The 16,545-nt window shown below is 41.9% G+C and overlaps 1 protein-coding gene across 2 annotated transcripts in view; it reads left to right on the forward strand.

Moving 5' to 3' along the window:
- NBAS (NBAS subunit of NRZ tethering complex) overlaps window positions 1-16,545 on the forward strand; it is a 333,954-nt gene that overhangs the window by 209,427 nt on the left and 107,982 nt on the right. For both annotated transcript variants that reach the window (XM_082426421.1, XM_082426422.1), the window contains 2 exons: window positions 11,722-11,951; window positions 15,391-15,501. In XM_082426421.1, the coding sequence (XP_082282547.1) occupies window positions 11,722-11,951; window positions 15,391-15,501 (341 nt within the window). The remainder of the gene's footprint in view (window positions 1-11,721; window positions 11,952-15,390; window positions 15,502-16,545) is intronic.

The raw sequence follows: 16,545 nt of genomic DNA on the forward strand, positions 1-16,545 counted from the left end.
GTATCAAAGTTCTAGCTGCCTCCACCATCCAAAACATATCTAAGAACCTGTAAGTATGTGAAAACATTCCATTCGTGGCAAAATCTATGGCTCTCATTCATCAGTTTTTTTTTTTTTTAAACATCTTTATTGAAGTGTAATTGTTTTACAATGGTGTGTTAGTTTCTGCTTTATAACAAACTGAATCAGCTATACGTATACATATATCCCCATATCTCCTCCCTCCCGCATCTCCCTCCCTCCCACCCTCCCCATCCCACCCCCCCAGATGGTCACAAAGCACCGAGCTGATCTCCCTGTGCTATGTGGCTGCTTCCCACTAGCTATCTATTTTACGTTTGGTAGTGTATATATGTCCATGCCACTCTCTCACCCTGTCACATCTCACCTCTCCCCCTCCCCATATCCTCAAGTCCATTCTCTAGTAGGTCTGTGTCTTTATTCCCATCTTGCCACTAGGTTCTTCATGACCTTTTTTTTTTTTCCTTAGATTCCATATATATGTGTTAGCATACTGTATTTGTTTTTCTCTTTCTGACTTACTTCACTCTGTATGACAGACTCTAACTCCATCCACCTCATTACAAATACCTCCATTTCATTTCTTTTTATGGCTGAGTAATATTCCATTGTATATATGTGCCACATCTTCTTTATCCATTCATCCGATGATGGACACTTAGGTTGCTTCCATGTCCTGGCTATTGTAAATAGAGCTGCAATGCATCAGTTTTTATTTAAAAAGAGGAAGGTGGGTGGGGGAACCCTCTGCCACGCAGATTACTCTCCCAAGGGCTTCATCATCGTCAGTGGGTATTGTTCTCAGGAATAGGTATATTAGGATGAAATTGACCAAGAAAAGGACTGTTTCTTTCTTTTTTTTTAGCCAGTTGATATATTACTTTATTTCGGAAATTTTGAATTTATTTTTTTGTTTTCGATAGCTACTGCTGCTTTGTACGGTACTTTTATCCTATACTCTAGTAATTTTCCTTTGATTTGCTTTTATATCACAGGGATGTTTTTATGTGAAATAAGGAATTGACCTACTGTGTTATAAATTGAGGGAAAGAAGTGATTATATAGGTGGAAGTGTGGCAGGTTTATTTCTGGAACAGTGTACTTACTTAATGTCTTTCTTATTCCATTCAATTGGATGGCTGGCAAAGAGTATTCATGGCATTTGCTGGTGTCTGCTTTTAAATGTCCTTATCTTTTCAGTAGTACGTACACAAGTGCTGGATAATTGGCTCAGGACTCCCATGTAGTGTGTACTATTTCCATGTGTGTAATCTGTGTTAAGGTCACACTGCGTGCCCAACACTATGTTCCACCTTTCACGAATACAGAGGATTGAAAGGCCACTCGGTCAGCTGGTCTAGCCCTAAACCCCGCCCCGAGCACCTTATGTGTGCCGTGGCCTCTGAGCGAGTCTTGAGATGAGAAGGTGGTTATGGCTGTCTGACCTCAGCGAACTCACCACTTACCGTAAATCCATGTGAGACCGTTACGTAAAGGTGGATTAGAGGAGCTGCAGGTGAGAGGACTGGGACCCCTCGCCCCACAGACCACACGTTCAGACTGCGACAGAAGCCAAAGAGCTGGCTGCAGAGCCGCGTTTTGGCCTGATCTTCGGTTTCATTACCTAAAAACTTAAAGTAGTCCTCTTGAAGGAAAATTCTAGTACAGTCTGTATTTTTCCTGTTTTCCCCGATAGTAAATTACTTTGAACCAAAAATTAAAAGTCCCAGATCCTGTATTGTCTTTGAGAGAGGTAAGGTAGGAGAAGACCATTAAATTCCATCCCAGCTTTTCTATCTGGCTGTCACTGTTTCCTACTTCAGATACTGAAGTCGCTCTGTAAGAAACCCCACTTAAGATTTCTGTGACTAAAGCGTGCAGAGAGAGGAAGTAGAACATTGACAGATGAGGGTTAGAAGTAAAGGTGTGTCCATCTTGGTTTCTTCTGTATTCCCAACGGAAAGTATGAGTGTTTTATTTTCAGGTCTTATGTTTTGCACATCCTTTCATCGATCCAGCATTTATTGACTGCCTGCTGTGAAGGACATAGAGCCTGGTGTTATAGTGTGAAGAATAATGAAATCGGATTCCTGCCCTTTTCTACCCTTTACACCAATTTCTGTTTCTTCCTTTCATCTTATGTCAACCCACCATCACTGCCCTTTAGCTCTTGGTCTTGTTCCTGTCACCGTTCTCCTGTCAAACTGTTCTTTCCTTTGAAGATGTCCCTTGGAGGTCTCCTGCCTCACCTTAGGCCTTGGCCTCGGATTCCTGGTTGTTGGAATACTCACCCACCCTGTGATGTGGTTCCTGACACCTGTAGCCATTCCCTTTCTGGGCCCAGTAGTGTAAGGCAGCTGCTGGTCAGGGTCATTGCTTCGGGAAGCAGCATTAAAGCCTAGTGCAAATAGAAGCCAGCGAGGTTCATGTGGCCCAGTGGTGATGCCTCAACACATGACTTCTAATGTCTCAGCTGCTCCAAACAGAAACAGATGTGCCCTCTGATAGCATTAAGATGGCACACGGCTAGGTCACAAGCCAGCTAATTTCTCCAGAGACTTCTTGGCAACTCTGTGGCAAGTATTTGGTTGTCGGTCTGAAAGGCGAGATGAAGAGTGAAAAATGCAATCCAACGTCATTGTCTCTTCCTTTTTGTTGCTTTTGCATCTTTTTCCAAGCATCTGTCAGAGAAGCCTTTCCAAAATGGAGGTCTGGTCATCCTCCCTTGCGTCTGCAGTCCTTCAGTGATTTCCTGTTGCCCTAGCAAGGTGGTCTGGCCTCTGTCTGTTTCTGCAACTTCATGTTCCTTCACTCCAGCCATACCAAGCTGCTTAAATTTCTCAACCAGCCCGTGTGTTCTCTGTTCTTTGCATTCGGTATGTTGTCCTCTTTTGCCTATAATGTTTCCCCAGCATTTCTTTGCTTAGCACTTGGTTCAGGTCTTACGTCACCAAGGCATGGTTCCTACCACTTGCCACATTCTGTCGTGCTCCCAAGCTGTGTTGGATGCTCTTCTATGCACGTTTGTACTGCCCTTTACTTACCTCATAACGTGTACACTCTGTTACTTTGAATTTATCTACTTTCATCTCACTAGAAAATGAGCTGTTCGAGACCAGTGTCTGTGTTGTATTTATTGTTTTCCTCATTGCTTAGAGCAGGACCTGAAATATCAAGGGTAGTAAACAAATGTTCCCTGGGTGGATTACTGAAAATTAATAATTCTTCAGTACATAGGAAATAATTGAATTATGTGTGTGTTTATCAAATGTTTGTCAGATGACTACTTATGCCAGGGAGTATTCTAGATCCTGGGGAGACAGTCGTGAGCAAAGTATATGTAAAAACCGTTGCCCTTTTCAGATTTACATTCCACTGAGGAAGGGGCACCATAAACAAAATAAGTAAATAAAATGTATACTTTATTAGATTGTGATAAGACCTTTGAAAACAAAGAAGAAAGTTAAGGACTGTGTGTGTAGAATATAAGTTAAACAGGCTCAGGGAAGACCTCAGTTGAGAAGGTGACCTTTGAGTAACGAAAAGGACGAGCATAGCACCAGAAAGCATAGCACCAGAAAGATGGAGGGGAAGAATGTTCCAGATGGAGGGGTGGGATCTGTAACAGAGGAATTGAGGTATCCCTGTCCCATCATATGTACTGTGGTGTTTTTTCACAAAATATTTAAGAAAGTATTAAAATGTCATGCTATAAAATTCATAGCTCAGAAGTGTTGCCTGACTGCAGAGGAAAAGCATAGAATTAGAGTCTGTGACCAGACTTCATTGTGACCGGGTGGGGTCTCTTCTCTCTGGCTGGGAAGGTGTCAGGAGGGGGGTGACAGTGGCAGGCTGCGTGGGGGCTTGTGAACGGGAGTTGTCAGGGGACAGCAGGAAGGTCAGACTAACCCTGGGAAGGCATTGGCTGTCTTAGTACCTTTCACATTCCTTCTGCCGCTTGATCCGCCGAGCAGCCCCATGTTGCAGAAAGTAAGACACAGAAATGTGGTTGCTTGCTCAGGGTTGCTCCGGGAGAAGGTGACAGCTGTCACTTAGAGCTCCTGATCCCGGTCTTCACCTGCCTTTTACTTGGATGTGCTGCCGCCCGAGCTTTGTTTCGGAAGCAGCGTGTCCCTGTGTTTCGGACCTGAGTGATCTCTGGCTCACCGTTCCTAACGGGTCATTCCCAGGAGGATGTTTTCACGTGCTCTGCGGTGGCTACCGGCTAAAATCGCTGCTCCCGTGTGTGGCAGGGAAGCCCCTCGGAGAACTGCCGGCTGTTCCTCACCCCGCCGGCCGTGACCCTGACACTAGCTCATTTGAAGTCTACGCTCCAGCTGTTCAGAATGTATATTCCTCTTAATTTAACATCCATTCCCACACCTCTGTGCCTGTGCAGATGTAATTCTCCTGCCTGAAATACCTCCTTCTTCTTCCCACTATCAATAGGTAAGTCTGAGCTCAAAAGAGCTCTCCTCTGCTGCCTCAGCAGATACCGGCCTGAAATAATTTTTTTTTCATTTATATCTTACCTTTATAATTATTGCAAATGCATCTTTTTTTAAAGTTGTAGTATAGTTAATTTCCGTCTCTCACGGCTCTCCTCCAGACACCCACTGGAGTGGTTCTTTTAGGCTGTGGCAGCTGATGCATGTCTGTCTTCTCGCCACGTGGTAATCTTGTCGAGGGCAGGAATCCCATCTTCGCTGAACCCCCAGGACTTCACCCACTGCAGTTACTCAGTGACTGTTTTATTGGCATGTGAATAAGTTGAGGAATCATTCCAGCTGCTGTGGTTCGGACAACCTTCAGTTTTACAGTTTGGAGTCCTGACCCCTCACGGATGGGCACGTTAGCTGGACGTTTTAAGTATGTTTGCGTTGTCCGTTGACTACCTAATGACTCATTCTTTGAGTCTTTTCAGCATCTCCCCCTGTATAAAACGGCACTGCTGGGCTTGGAATTAGATATGACAAACCCCTGATGGATCATCCTGGAAACTGAAATCAAAGTGGTTTTAATTCGTTGTCCACACATAGTAACACTCTGTGAAGCTTAGCTTCCACTTGATTGTCAGTTCAGCTTGTTTCTATTTTCACGTTTTCTCTTTCCACCCCCTGTAGTTCTGAGCTGCTAGAATGATAACTTAGGTAGATTACTAGGTTTGAATAAAAGTACTGATATAATTTGTGGTGTTATTTCTGATAAAAAGCATGTGCATCTTGACGGGAAGCACATCCCGAGTCAGCCACACCCGGCAGCAAACCTGGATGAGCTTTGGAGCAGCCCACTGGGCGTTCATGTTTCTTTTTAGAGACCTATAATGATGATTGGCAAATGGTCACTTGCAGAGAATTTTCTCTTCTAGTATTTGTCCTAATTAACTTTTTATGTTAATGCACACATGACAAAAAACCTCAAATGATGAAAATAGGATAAAACAAAAAGTATTTCCCTTTTGTCTACTTCCAGAAATAGTTTAAGGATATGCGTATTTATGTAATAACTTTTTATGCAAATATGAGTAAACTATACACATTTTTCTGTACCTTGATTTTTTTTTCATTTATATCTTACCTTTGTAATTATTGTAAATGCATCTTTTTAAAAAAATTGAAGTATAGTTAATTTACAATGTTGTGTTAGTTTCTGGTGTACACACGTGATTCAGTTATACATACATACACACACATACATAAATATTCTTGTTCATATTCTTTTCCATCATAGGTTATTACAAGATACTGAATATAGTTCCCTGTGCTATACAGTAGGACCTTGTTCTTTATCTATTTTATATATAGTAGTTTGTTTCTGCTAGTCCCAAACTCCTAATTTATCCATCCCCACATAAATGCATCTTGAAGTGTGATTTCTCTATCATTCTTTTTAAAAAGTTTCAGAAAATAAAATCAGTTAAAAATGGAAACGTGTCTTTTAGTTTTATATGCTAGAGAAGCAAGCCCAGCAGGGGATGAAATTCAAAACTTTATGGTAAACTATTTCTAAAATGTGTTTTCTTAAGCTACTAATTGAATATACGAAGTAGAAAATTATCTCAAGCAAATAACAACCCTAGAGGGGAAACATACCACCTGTTCAAAACTTTCCAAACAATATTACCAAGAAATGGAGACTATTAAGCCTGAATGGATTTATTACCTCTTCTAGTAAGTAGTAGATGAAGTCATCCAGCATTTTGGTGTCATAAATATTTATGTACATTTTGTTTTTACAGGGACTTGACCATATTCTTTAAAGAAATCGTATTTTTTTTTCACCCCATAGAAGAACTGCATTGCCAAATTTGGGGGAAAAAATTAGAGTAATTTAACTCTCTACACTTTTAAAATTTTTGATGCCTTTTTATGTTTTCAGTTTTTGCAGTATCTTTTTGATACCAAATATGGGAGATTCTGAAGCTACCCATAACGTCCTTCAAAAGCTTCTTAGAGGCCAGGAGCTTTCATACCCATGGATCATATCATTGAAATTAGGCGGGAAAGAGAGGGAGAGAGGTTTGAATATACTCTGCACACAGAAATTAGTGACTTCAGGTGTGAGTCTGGATGTGTAGCGTTGGGGGAGCCCCACTGGCAGGATAGGGAGGAAGGGCCTGATGGAGTGGGGTGCCCCCGAGGCCAGAGGCCAGGGGGCTGGGCTCACGTCCTCGCTGCAGGACCCCAGCTCAGGACGCCTGCCATGCAGGTTGGCATCTGTAAAACAGCAACAGCAGTCTGCTGTGCCCATCACTGGGTTGGTATGAGGGTCAAATGAAAATCACGCAAAAGTGCTTTAGAAACTTTAATGCGGTACCCTTGTGCCGTGAATGAATGAATGAATGTATGAAATGAAGTGTTGGGCTGCGTAGAGGATGCTTTTGGAATATTTTTAGAGAAATTGTGATCAGCTCAGGGGAAGAATTATTATTAAAATTTAAATCATACATTGGAAGTAATCATGACCAGTAAACTTCCTGAGGGAAGGGGTAGAAGCTAGTAGTGATGATGGTAAGACGAGAAATTTGCACGGAAAGCCGGAACTCACAACATGCCCATCCATCTACTCTCATTCAGTCTCTGTGAAGAGTCTCTCAGAGAGAAATTGCCTCCGTTTTAATAATGGAAAACCTGAAGCTCAGGAAGGAGGAACCAGCAGTCCAGGTTCTTTGATGCCAATTCCTATGTTTTTTCCTCATAGCTAATTTTCTTTGTTTTGGGAAGATTTTTAAAGAATTAGTGTTATGTTTTACCCAATAAATCAAAGTATTGAAAATATTCCTACACATTTAACAAATGTTTGATCCATAACCTTCAAGACCTATCATCAAGGAATTAATAGAATGCCCCTTTTCACCACCTTATTAGGATGGAAATTTAAAAGGAGATATATTTATATCAAGAGGTTGAACAGAAAATGATATTCTAGCATCTTTGTGTTCTAAATCTCTCTCCGTTATTCTTAGAGAAGACAGAATGCTTGGAAACACAGCTCAAACCAGGATCTCCAGTTGAACACCTACCATCGTGTGTCCTCTGTGATCATTTGTATTTACACATGTGTGTATATGTGTAAAAGGGATGAGAGGGAGAATGTCTGTGTTAAAAAAATAGGTCAATCCTGATGTAATATAGAATGACAGCATTAAGTCCATCATTGAAAGTTGATCGTCTGTAAAAGGACTCAAATGCCAAATCTCATTTACATTTGGTGGGAGCTATGTGTACATTGATCTTATCAAGATTCTTATAATTTTAAGAGATACCCCTCCCTGCACAACAAATATAAAGGGCTGGTTCTTGGGCGACATTATGCCTGGGAGTCATATCCTGCCCTGCCACCTACCCTGCAGGGCCTTAGTCAAGCTACTCACCTCCTTACCCATCTTAAAGAGGATAGTACTAGTAGACTCTGGTGTCCCAAGATTGTTAGTATTAAATGAGATTCAGTTCATATATATTTAGCACTATGTCTGTTCCATACCGAAGACTGAAATATTAGGTATTTGTTCTTAAATGTTTCTTAGAAAAGTGAACACATTTGATGCACAGAGAATGTGAAGTAAAAATTATTCAGAGGGGCTAGACAATTTCTACTTAGTAAAGGAGAAGGGATGAAAGTTGTTTAAACTGTGTAGGGGCCTACTGGCTATAATTTGTTGGTCTGAAATTGTATTTTTAACAAAGAAATCTGTTCTGATGTTTAGTGGAGGCATCAATGAGATGAGATGTAGAACTTCCCCAGTTCCACACCTGGAGGGATTTACAAGGTTTTATTTTATTTTCATGTTTGAATTCTTATACATTCATAGGATTTTAGCCTTAGAAAGGTGATCATCTTGTGATACTCCTTTGTTCTACATCTGAAGAAACTGAGCCCCAGAAGAGTCAGAAGTGTCCATTGCTCCCTCTAAGGAGTTTCCAGCATTCTTGTTTGTGATTCTATAATGGTTCTTATATTCAGGCGCCTTCTGCGAGTTGTTTATGTGTACATCTTTGACAATCACTAGTTTTAGTTTCTTGGGAGTAAGCTCTGGGCCCAATTTTCTTTCATATAATAATAGAGAAAAAGACATTCTAAAATATTTTATTTGTGCCTCCCAACAAACCACGAGGATGGTGTGCTTGTTGACTCTCTTATAGATCAGGAAACAGAGACATGATGTAACTTGCCCCAAACTGCATCTCTGCTAACTGAAGGATCTGGAATATAAACTAGTATTACTAACTTAAAAGCTACAACTGCTGTTCAGTGTGTCTCCGTTTTACTCCACACCTGATTTGTTCAAGAAACTCTAATGTGCTCTAGGAAAGACAAATCCACTAAGTACCCATGGTCTCTGCCTGCTGGAAGCTGTGTTTTAATACTTATAAGAGAAGGCAATGTAAAGTATGCAGTAGAGGTACAATTAAAGTGTAACTGGTGTATACCTTTGAGTAAATTCCATAATCCCTTTCATTTTTGGAGCACCTGCTAAAGGCCAGGTCTTGGTTTGTGTATTTTGTGTGTGTGTGTGTGTATGTATATATATGGTCTCTTAGGCTTTGTGAAACCATGCAAGCTATATATATTGCCATTTTATAGATGAGACAATCAAATTTGTAGTTGTTAAGTAACTTGCACAAGGTCATCCAGCTAGTAACTTCTCTGTGTCCACGCTTATTACACTCTGCCATGCCATTTTCTTCATTCGCAAAAGGAGAGAATAGGTATTTTTTGCCACATATGAAAATGAAGGTTGTATGTGGAGACTTGAAACTCTCTATAAGATAAAGAAAAGCCAATGTAAATGTTAGTATTAGCAATTATGCTCATTATTGGTATGTGCTGCCATTTTGGAGCTTAACTCTCTACCTGGTTTGGGGATTTGTTTCATACAAAGAGAATAGAAATGAGATCACATATATAGTCCACTCTCCCAATACAGGGACCAAGTCCTTGAGATGCCGGAAAGCAAAAAGTGAAAAAATGAATGTGGAGCAATAGCTGTGAGAAACCCTTGGGCGAGGGGTGGTGGTCGATTGCACGAGTGGGGGTGGGAGTCACACCCAGAGATGGACGGCCTGGCTGTAGCCTCTCCTGCAAAGCACATCGGGCAACTGGAGGCTGAGGACTTTCGCCTGAAACTACAGGGTCAGAGTGTATATGGAAGGAAGCCTTCCTCACAGTTTTGATGAACGTGGGTTTGCTGGTGGAGTGCCAAACCGACACAAAGAGCTCCCTGAAAGAACACCTAGAGAAGAGCTCTCCTGCTGCCCTGAAACCCTGGTCACTGGATATTTGCTCCTGCTCTCTCTCTTCCTAGGCAGGAGAGTGCTATCTAGATGAGGTGTGAGAAGAGCAGGCAACAACAGAGCGCACCAGGGTGCAGAGCCGGTGTAGACGGGCTGGCTGGCCCCCAGCAGCGTCCCTCTACCAGACAGCTTCAGAGGGGGCTTTGCCCCGGTGGGCGGTGCAGGGTGGTGCCTCAGGGCTTCAGTCCGTAAGTAGGAGGGGGTTGGGTTAAATGACAGCCATAGAGGCACTAAGGGCTGAGGCATGGGCTCTCCTTCGCCTATATCCATTGCCAGAAGTACCAGCCGTATGCAGCTTATTCCCAAATCACTTCTAATTGCAGTTAGATCAGCTTTATTCACTCCATCTTCCCATCAGGTCTTAGCCATCCAGGCTTAGCACATACTCTCCCCTTTACCAGAATTTGTCTCCCTATTTTTTTGCTGGCCTTTTTACTTCTGATACCTGAGCAGTTAGCCTAGAAATTAACTCTTCCAAGAAGACCTCCTTGATATGTGCCCAAGTCCCACTCCTCTGTATTCCCATAGCACCCTGTGCTTACTTGTATCACACCATTTTATAATTGTTTGCTTGATCGTCTCTCCTCATAGACTGAATTCTTGGAGGAAAGGGTCACATCTTAGTACATCACCTGGTACATAATAGGTGCACAAAAAATACTTGTTGAATGAATGACAGATGGTGTTATAGCTGCTTACTTCGGAGCATTAGTTTTCAAACCCACGTCTTTTGACTTGAGACACGTATCTGTGGTTTTTGAGAGTAAGACTCTGTCTGCCTAGGGGTAGGGGAAAAATTGAGTAAGGTTGACTTTTTCTTAAATCCACCTGCTGGAATCCAAGAAGATTTCTTTAATTGGTTTTTATCGGTGTTCCCAGATTGTTCCTTAATAGGATCAAGAGAGAATGTCAGGCTAGGTTAGGTAATATGGACTCGACATTGACAAATCTCATGTGTAGCTCAGAATAATGGCTTACACATTAGAAATGCTGATGGCTTACGGTAATTAGATGTGTTTCTGAGAACCAGAGGTAGATTCTGGAGTTTTCTTCCTAATTTGCTGGTATTAAAATATGCGCCATATTTTCCCAGAAATTGGGAGGGATTGAGTTCATGTTGTTCACATATTAGGTAACTCCAGAATCATGGCTGCATTGCTGTTGCTTTGTTGACACCCGGACCAACTTTAATATAAATAAACGTGGTTGGTTAACCACTTATTTTCCTTTCCTGTCAGCTGTTCAGTTCTGGGTTTTGTTCTGTTGGAATAATTGTATTGTGGTTAAAGAAAATGCTAGAATTAAGGAACAGTATCCCATTGAGCCCCAAATTGAGCAGAGTGAAAATTGGTTGCATACTTTCTTATGAAACTAGAAAAATTTATGATTTCAGGAACAGGGATGGGGTTTTTTCCCCTCACTTATCCCTGAAGAAAACATTCTTCTACCTAGCTATTTAGGCACTTCTCGTGGAATCATTGAACTGCAGCTCTTTGTTATTGAGAACACTTAGATGGTCCAAAGAAAATTTATCTAGGGGCACTGATGATAAAAATTACTTCCAGGGTGAATTATTATAAATGATCAGATAATTGGGGAAGAGATCTGATATAGGATGATGGTAGTTGGAAAAGCAAGCATACATTATTCTTTAAGTGGGTGGAGATTTTTAAGGCGGAAGAGCAGAGCGGGAGTCCAGAAACCCGCTCCTAGAGTCAGTTCTGTGTCCCGTCTTTGTGGTCTGCAAAATGTGCCGCCTCTGCAGTTGACTCCTAAGGGTGGTTGTCAGCCTTGATTGAATGGCAGCAGTGTGAAGGGTCAAACAGGTGCCTGGCAGACATGATCTTCTTCCCACTGTTACTCTTTTTTTTTTTTTTTTTTAAATTAGTCTTTTTGTTACTCATAGGCCGACCCCAAAGAGCTAATCAAGATGGTCACCAGGCATGTGACTCGATACGGGCAGGAAGCCTGGCCCGAGGAGCTCGCTGCACTGACCAAGCAGTTGCAGTACTACAACGAACGCCTCCTGGACTTCACTCAGGCTCAGATCCTCCAGGGCCTGCGGAAGGGTGTGGATGTGCAGCGGTTTACTGCAGACGACCAGTACAAACGAGAAACCATCCTCGGTCTGGCAGAGTAAGGAGTACCTTCGTCTCATAAAGGGATGGATTTAAAACGTACAAGAACAAGTTGAGTTATCAGGACTATTAATCCCGTCCTCTGAAGACGCACATTCATGGTTGCTATAAACAGGGCTTTCCCCTCTTCTTCCTGTCCTGTGAGGGACGTGTGTGTCTTCCCAAATGGATTAGTCATGCAGACAGTATTTTGAGCCTGCAGATTTAAGTAGTAAGGATGGGAATTATTAAAAAAGCTTCCCATGATTTTGATAATCCAATACCAGTACCGTGTTAGAGGTGATAGAGTGTGATCAGGGGTGAAAAGTGTCAAGCGTACTATAGAAATTTAAAAACAAGGTTCCCTCTTATTCCTGGCTAGAGTCTCACTTTGCTACCACATGGCCGTTTAGTTTCCTCAGTATGTTAAAAGTTAGGTACCGTTGGCTTAATACAAGAGGAGGGACTGAGCGTTATGGGTACAGGACACCTTTATCTGTCCTGGGTTTCTAGAGAAAGAAGAGCTAACCACTTGAGCCCTTTCTCTTGTTCGAGGCCTGTGGCAGCTGCCATTTTTTCCTTTGTCCCTTACCGCTCTCGAGAGAAAAGCAAGCCCTTGTGTGAGATGGCAGTACGGTTGGGAAGGTCCCTTTCTAGGTATGGAATTCCCCTTGGTTTTAATACTCGTCTTCATTTTTTGTTTTAGTTCAGATGAGTTCAGATCAAATGAGAATTACATGTCAAATGGCGGGAAAGTGAAAAAAAAAATTTTTTTTAAATGTGTTCACCCACAATGGTTATTAAGTTAGAGGTATGTTTTGTTTTTAACACCCCAATTTGTGGAGTGCTTATCACGGGCCAGGAACTGTGTTAGGTGCTCTGTAAAGTTTATTTTATAAACATCTTTTAATCCTTAAAGATAACTCTATGACATAAAATGTTGTTATCCCCATCTTACAGCTAAAGAACATGAGGCTTATTGATATAAATAAAGTAAGTGGCCCAAGTTTACACAGGTGGTAAAGATCACAGCTGTGACTTTAACCTTGATCTGCCACATGCCAGAGGCATCACATCTTCAACACCATGTGCCCTCCCCGCACTGCTTGATTGAATTCTCAAGGAAGCACTGGTATGCAGTTCAGTCTAGGCTTCCAGCCCTTGAAACGAGGTTACATTGTGCTTACGTTTAACGATTATTTCTCTCTCCTGATAAGTTACCATAAAATAACAAAGATAGGCTTGGTTATGGTAGTGGTATATGCTATTTTTCATCATTATTCTTAAATCTTAAAGAAAGTGACAAAGTAACCTTGGTACTCTGTAATAGTTTTATATTAGCCTGGGCTTCTTTCCTACTAGAAGACACCCCAGATTCTCTAGAGTGAGGCGGGGAACAGAGAGATCAAAGCGAGAGAGTAGGAATAACCTATAGCAGAATTAAGTTAAGAAGAGAAATACAGAATTTTTTTTCTCTTCCGCTCTGTTCTCCTGGAGGTTCATAATTTCATAGGGTCATTTAATGTCCAATTTGAAAGTGACCAAAGAGATCATTTAATCCAACCTCCTTACTTTTGGAAGAGGAATCTGAGAACCACAGAGCTTTAAAGCATTGTTCAAGGTCACACAGCCAGGAGTTGAGCCTGGACTTCCTATTTCCACGTCCAGTGGGCGTTTTCTTTGGGCATTTGGTAATCCTTGGTGCCACGCTTATGGTTTCTTAGAAGAGAGGTTACTATGCAGAATAAAAGTTGTTAAGGCATGCCTTACATCATCAATTACATTTTGCTTGGTCTTTGTCTTTTCTTTTTAAGTATCCAGCTGGCATATGCTATTTGAAGTATGTCCTAGAGGACAAATATACGCTTTTGATAAATATATAATAGAATCTTCTCCACAATCTGTTGGTTAGAAAAATATACAGCAGTCTTTAGATGGCTTGTTTAAAATGTCTCAAAGTGTCTGTGGGTTTTCTGAGTTAGCAGTTCTGACTTGGAGATGGCATTTTAGCATCTCACATACAAGAATCCTCGAAGGACCTGCTTCCTTCTGTTTTACAGCTCCACCTTCAAATGTGATCATTCTTTATTTTCTTCCAAATTGCATGCCCACTTTAATGGCAGTTGTTTTCTGTGAGTGCATTATAGTTGTCCTTTGTTGTCTGTGTATCTTAGTCATTACATTCTCAGTGGTTAGGGTGACTTTGAGGAGAACAGAGTATAGTTTGGTTAGTTCCCACTTTTATCAGATAATAAAGATGTGAATACTTAATGAACATGTACTTGGTGTCAGGCACTGTGCCAGACTCCCACAATAGGAAGAGTGAGCTGCTAATGGTCCCTCTTCTCCAGGAATTCTCATCTATCGTGTGGATATTGGTATTCAATAAGTACTTTAAGAAAAAAGTTTTCAAAAATTAATTTATTTATTTTTGGCTGCGTTGGGTCTTCGTTGCTGTGCGTGGGCTTTCTCTAGTTGTGGCAAACAGGGGCTACTCTTCATTGCGGTGCGAGGGCTTCTCATTGCGGTGGCTTCTCTTGTTGCAGAGCACGGGCTCTAGGCATGCGGGCTTCAGTAGTTGTGGCACGTGGGCTCAGTAGTTGTGGCTCGCGGGCTCTAGAGCACAGGCTTAGTAGTTGTGGCGCACGGGATTAGTTGTTCCGCGGCATGTGGGATCTTCCTTGGCCAGGGCTCAGAACCTTGTTTACTGTCCGATCTTCAGCTCAGATTGGTCACTCTCTCGTCTCCATCCTCACAGTATTTTGTAGCGTTTCTTTTAGCACTCCCCCCATTCTGTTTGATTCCTGGTTCACATTTCACATATTCCATTAGGCTGTAAGTTTCTCAGGAAATAACTTATTTGTTTTTATGTCCTCAGCAGCTAGCACAATAGCTGGCCCAATGTAGAAAACAAAAATTTGTTGAGTGACTAACTGTGCTTTCTCAAATATCTATCTGTGGGGTAGGGATCCATTTCCTGTCCACTGCTTTTTGACTGTAGGCTCTGGTATCTCGATCAGAATTTTTTGATCTCTACATCTTGGACTGGGTCCTTCTTTGTTGTGGGACGGCTGTTCTGAGCACTGTAGGACGGTCGGCAGCCTTCCTGACTGCTACCTGCTGGGTGCCAGCAGCTCTCTCTCCTTTTCCTCACCCACTGTGACAATCAAAAATGTCTCCAGACATTGTCAAATGTCCCCTGGGGGACAAAATCACCCTTGGTTGAGGTCCACTGATCTAGACAATTCCTCGGTCAATTGCAATGCACCACAGAGAAAAAAGAGCATTAAAATTTCTTGGGTGTGCTTTTCCTGAATTACTGTGAGATGTCTTATTAAGGACTGTGCTGGCTGCACCCCTCTCAGCTGGAGAGCGGTCCTAATGAGCGTCTTCTTTGCTGATTAAGGTCATGTGTTTCTCTCCTCCCCCTTCCCTCTGGCTGACGGACGTTCGTGAAGGACGCTTGAGGAGAACGTCTACAGCATTGCTCTTTCTCTGGCCCAGCGCTACAGTGTCTCCTGTTGGGAAGTTTTCATGACCCATTTGGAGTTCCTGTTCACCGACAGTGGGTAAGCACACAACTCTTATGCAAGTTTATTTCCATGTCTTTCTTTTCAGAGTCTATTTTAAAGGAATCTTGAAGTCGTACTGTTCAATTTCACTTTTCCTTTCGAGCTGTAGTAGACCAGTGTCTTTGTACAGTCTCTCTTCATATGTCTCTGACATACCTATATGCTAACAGTAGTCTTAGTTTTTGTTTTTCAGTAATAATAGTCCTGAATTTGAGACTTTAATTCACTCATTTATTCGAAGATATTTATTGACAATCTCTTGTGTACTAGGAACAGTGTTAGGTACTAGGGTTACAATAGTCAGTAAATTTCAGCTGTCTTGGAACTCATAGTCTACGGTGGGAGGCAGATTATAATTGAATAATGACATAGCAAATGTGAAATTAAAGCTGTGATAGGCACCATGTAAGAGAGCGCAAATAGGGGATTTGGCATAGTTAGGGAAGGCTTTCCTGAAGAAATAAGTCTTGAGCTGACACCTAAACAGTGACTCAAAATTAAGTACACTACAAGGAGATGGGAAGCATTTTCTAGGGAGGCAAAACAGTTGAGTGCAAAAGCCCTTTGACAGGATGGAACATGGTGTCTGTGAGCCTAACAGATGGGTAGTATGGTGACACCCTGAGAGTCACTGGAGCACGGGGTGAGATGGGGCTGCTGAGAACCTGGAAACCAGACCTTGCAGCCAGACCGTACAGGCCCTATCCAGGGCTGTGGGCTCTTTCCTAAGAGTAATAGGAAGGTATTTAAAGATTCTGGTAAAAGAGAGGGAGGTAATATGATCAGATTTGCATTTTGATAAGATCACTATGGCGACCATGTTGAGGAAAGATTTTAGGGAGGCCAGCGTAGACATACATGGACCAGTTCGGGAGCTCTGATGGTAATAGACTGCAGGACAGGTGACCATAGCCTGGAGTAGGGCTTTGAAAGTACAGGAGAGGTGAGAGTGGGTTTCAGAGATACCTGGAAGGTGAAATAAATGGTAATAAATAAATTGATTAATAAGGATAAACTAGCTATGATGGTGAGTGAAAGGAG

This window comes from Balaenoptera physalus (genome assembly GCF_965194825.1).
Source record: "Balaenoptera physalus genome assembly, chromosome: 15".
NCBI lineage: Eukaryota > Metazoa > Chordata > Mammalia > Artiodactyla > Balaenopteridae > Balaenoptera > Balaenoptera physalus.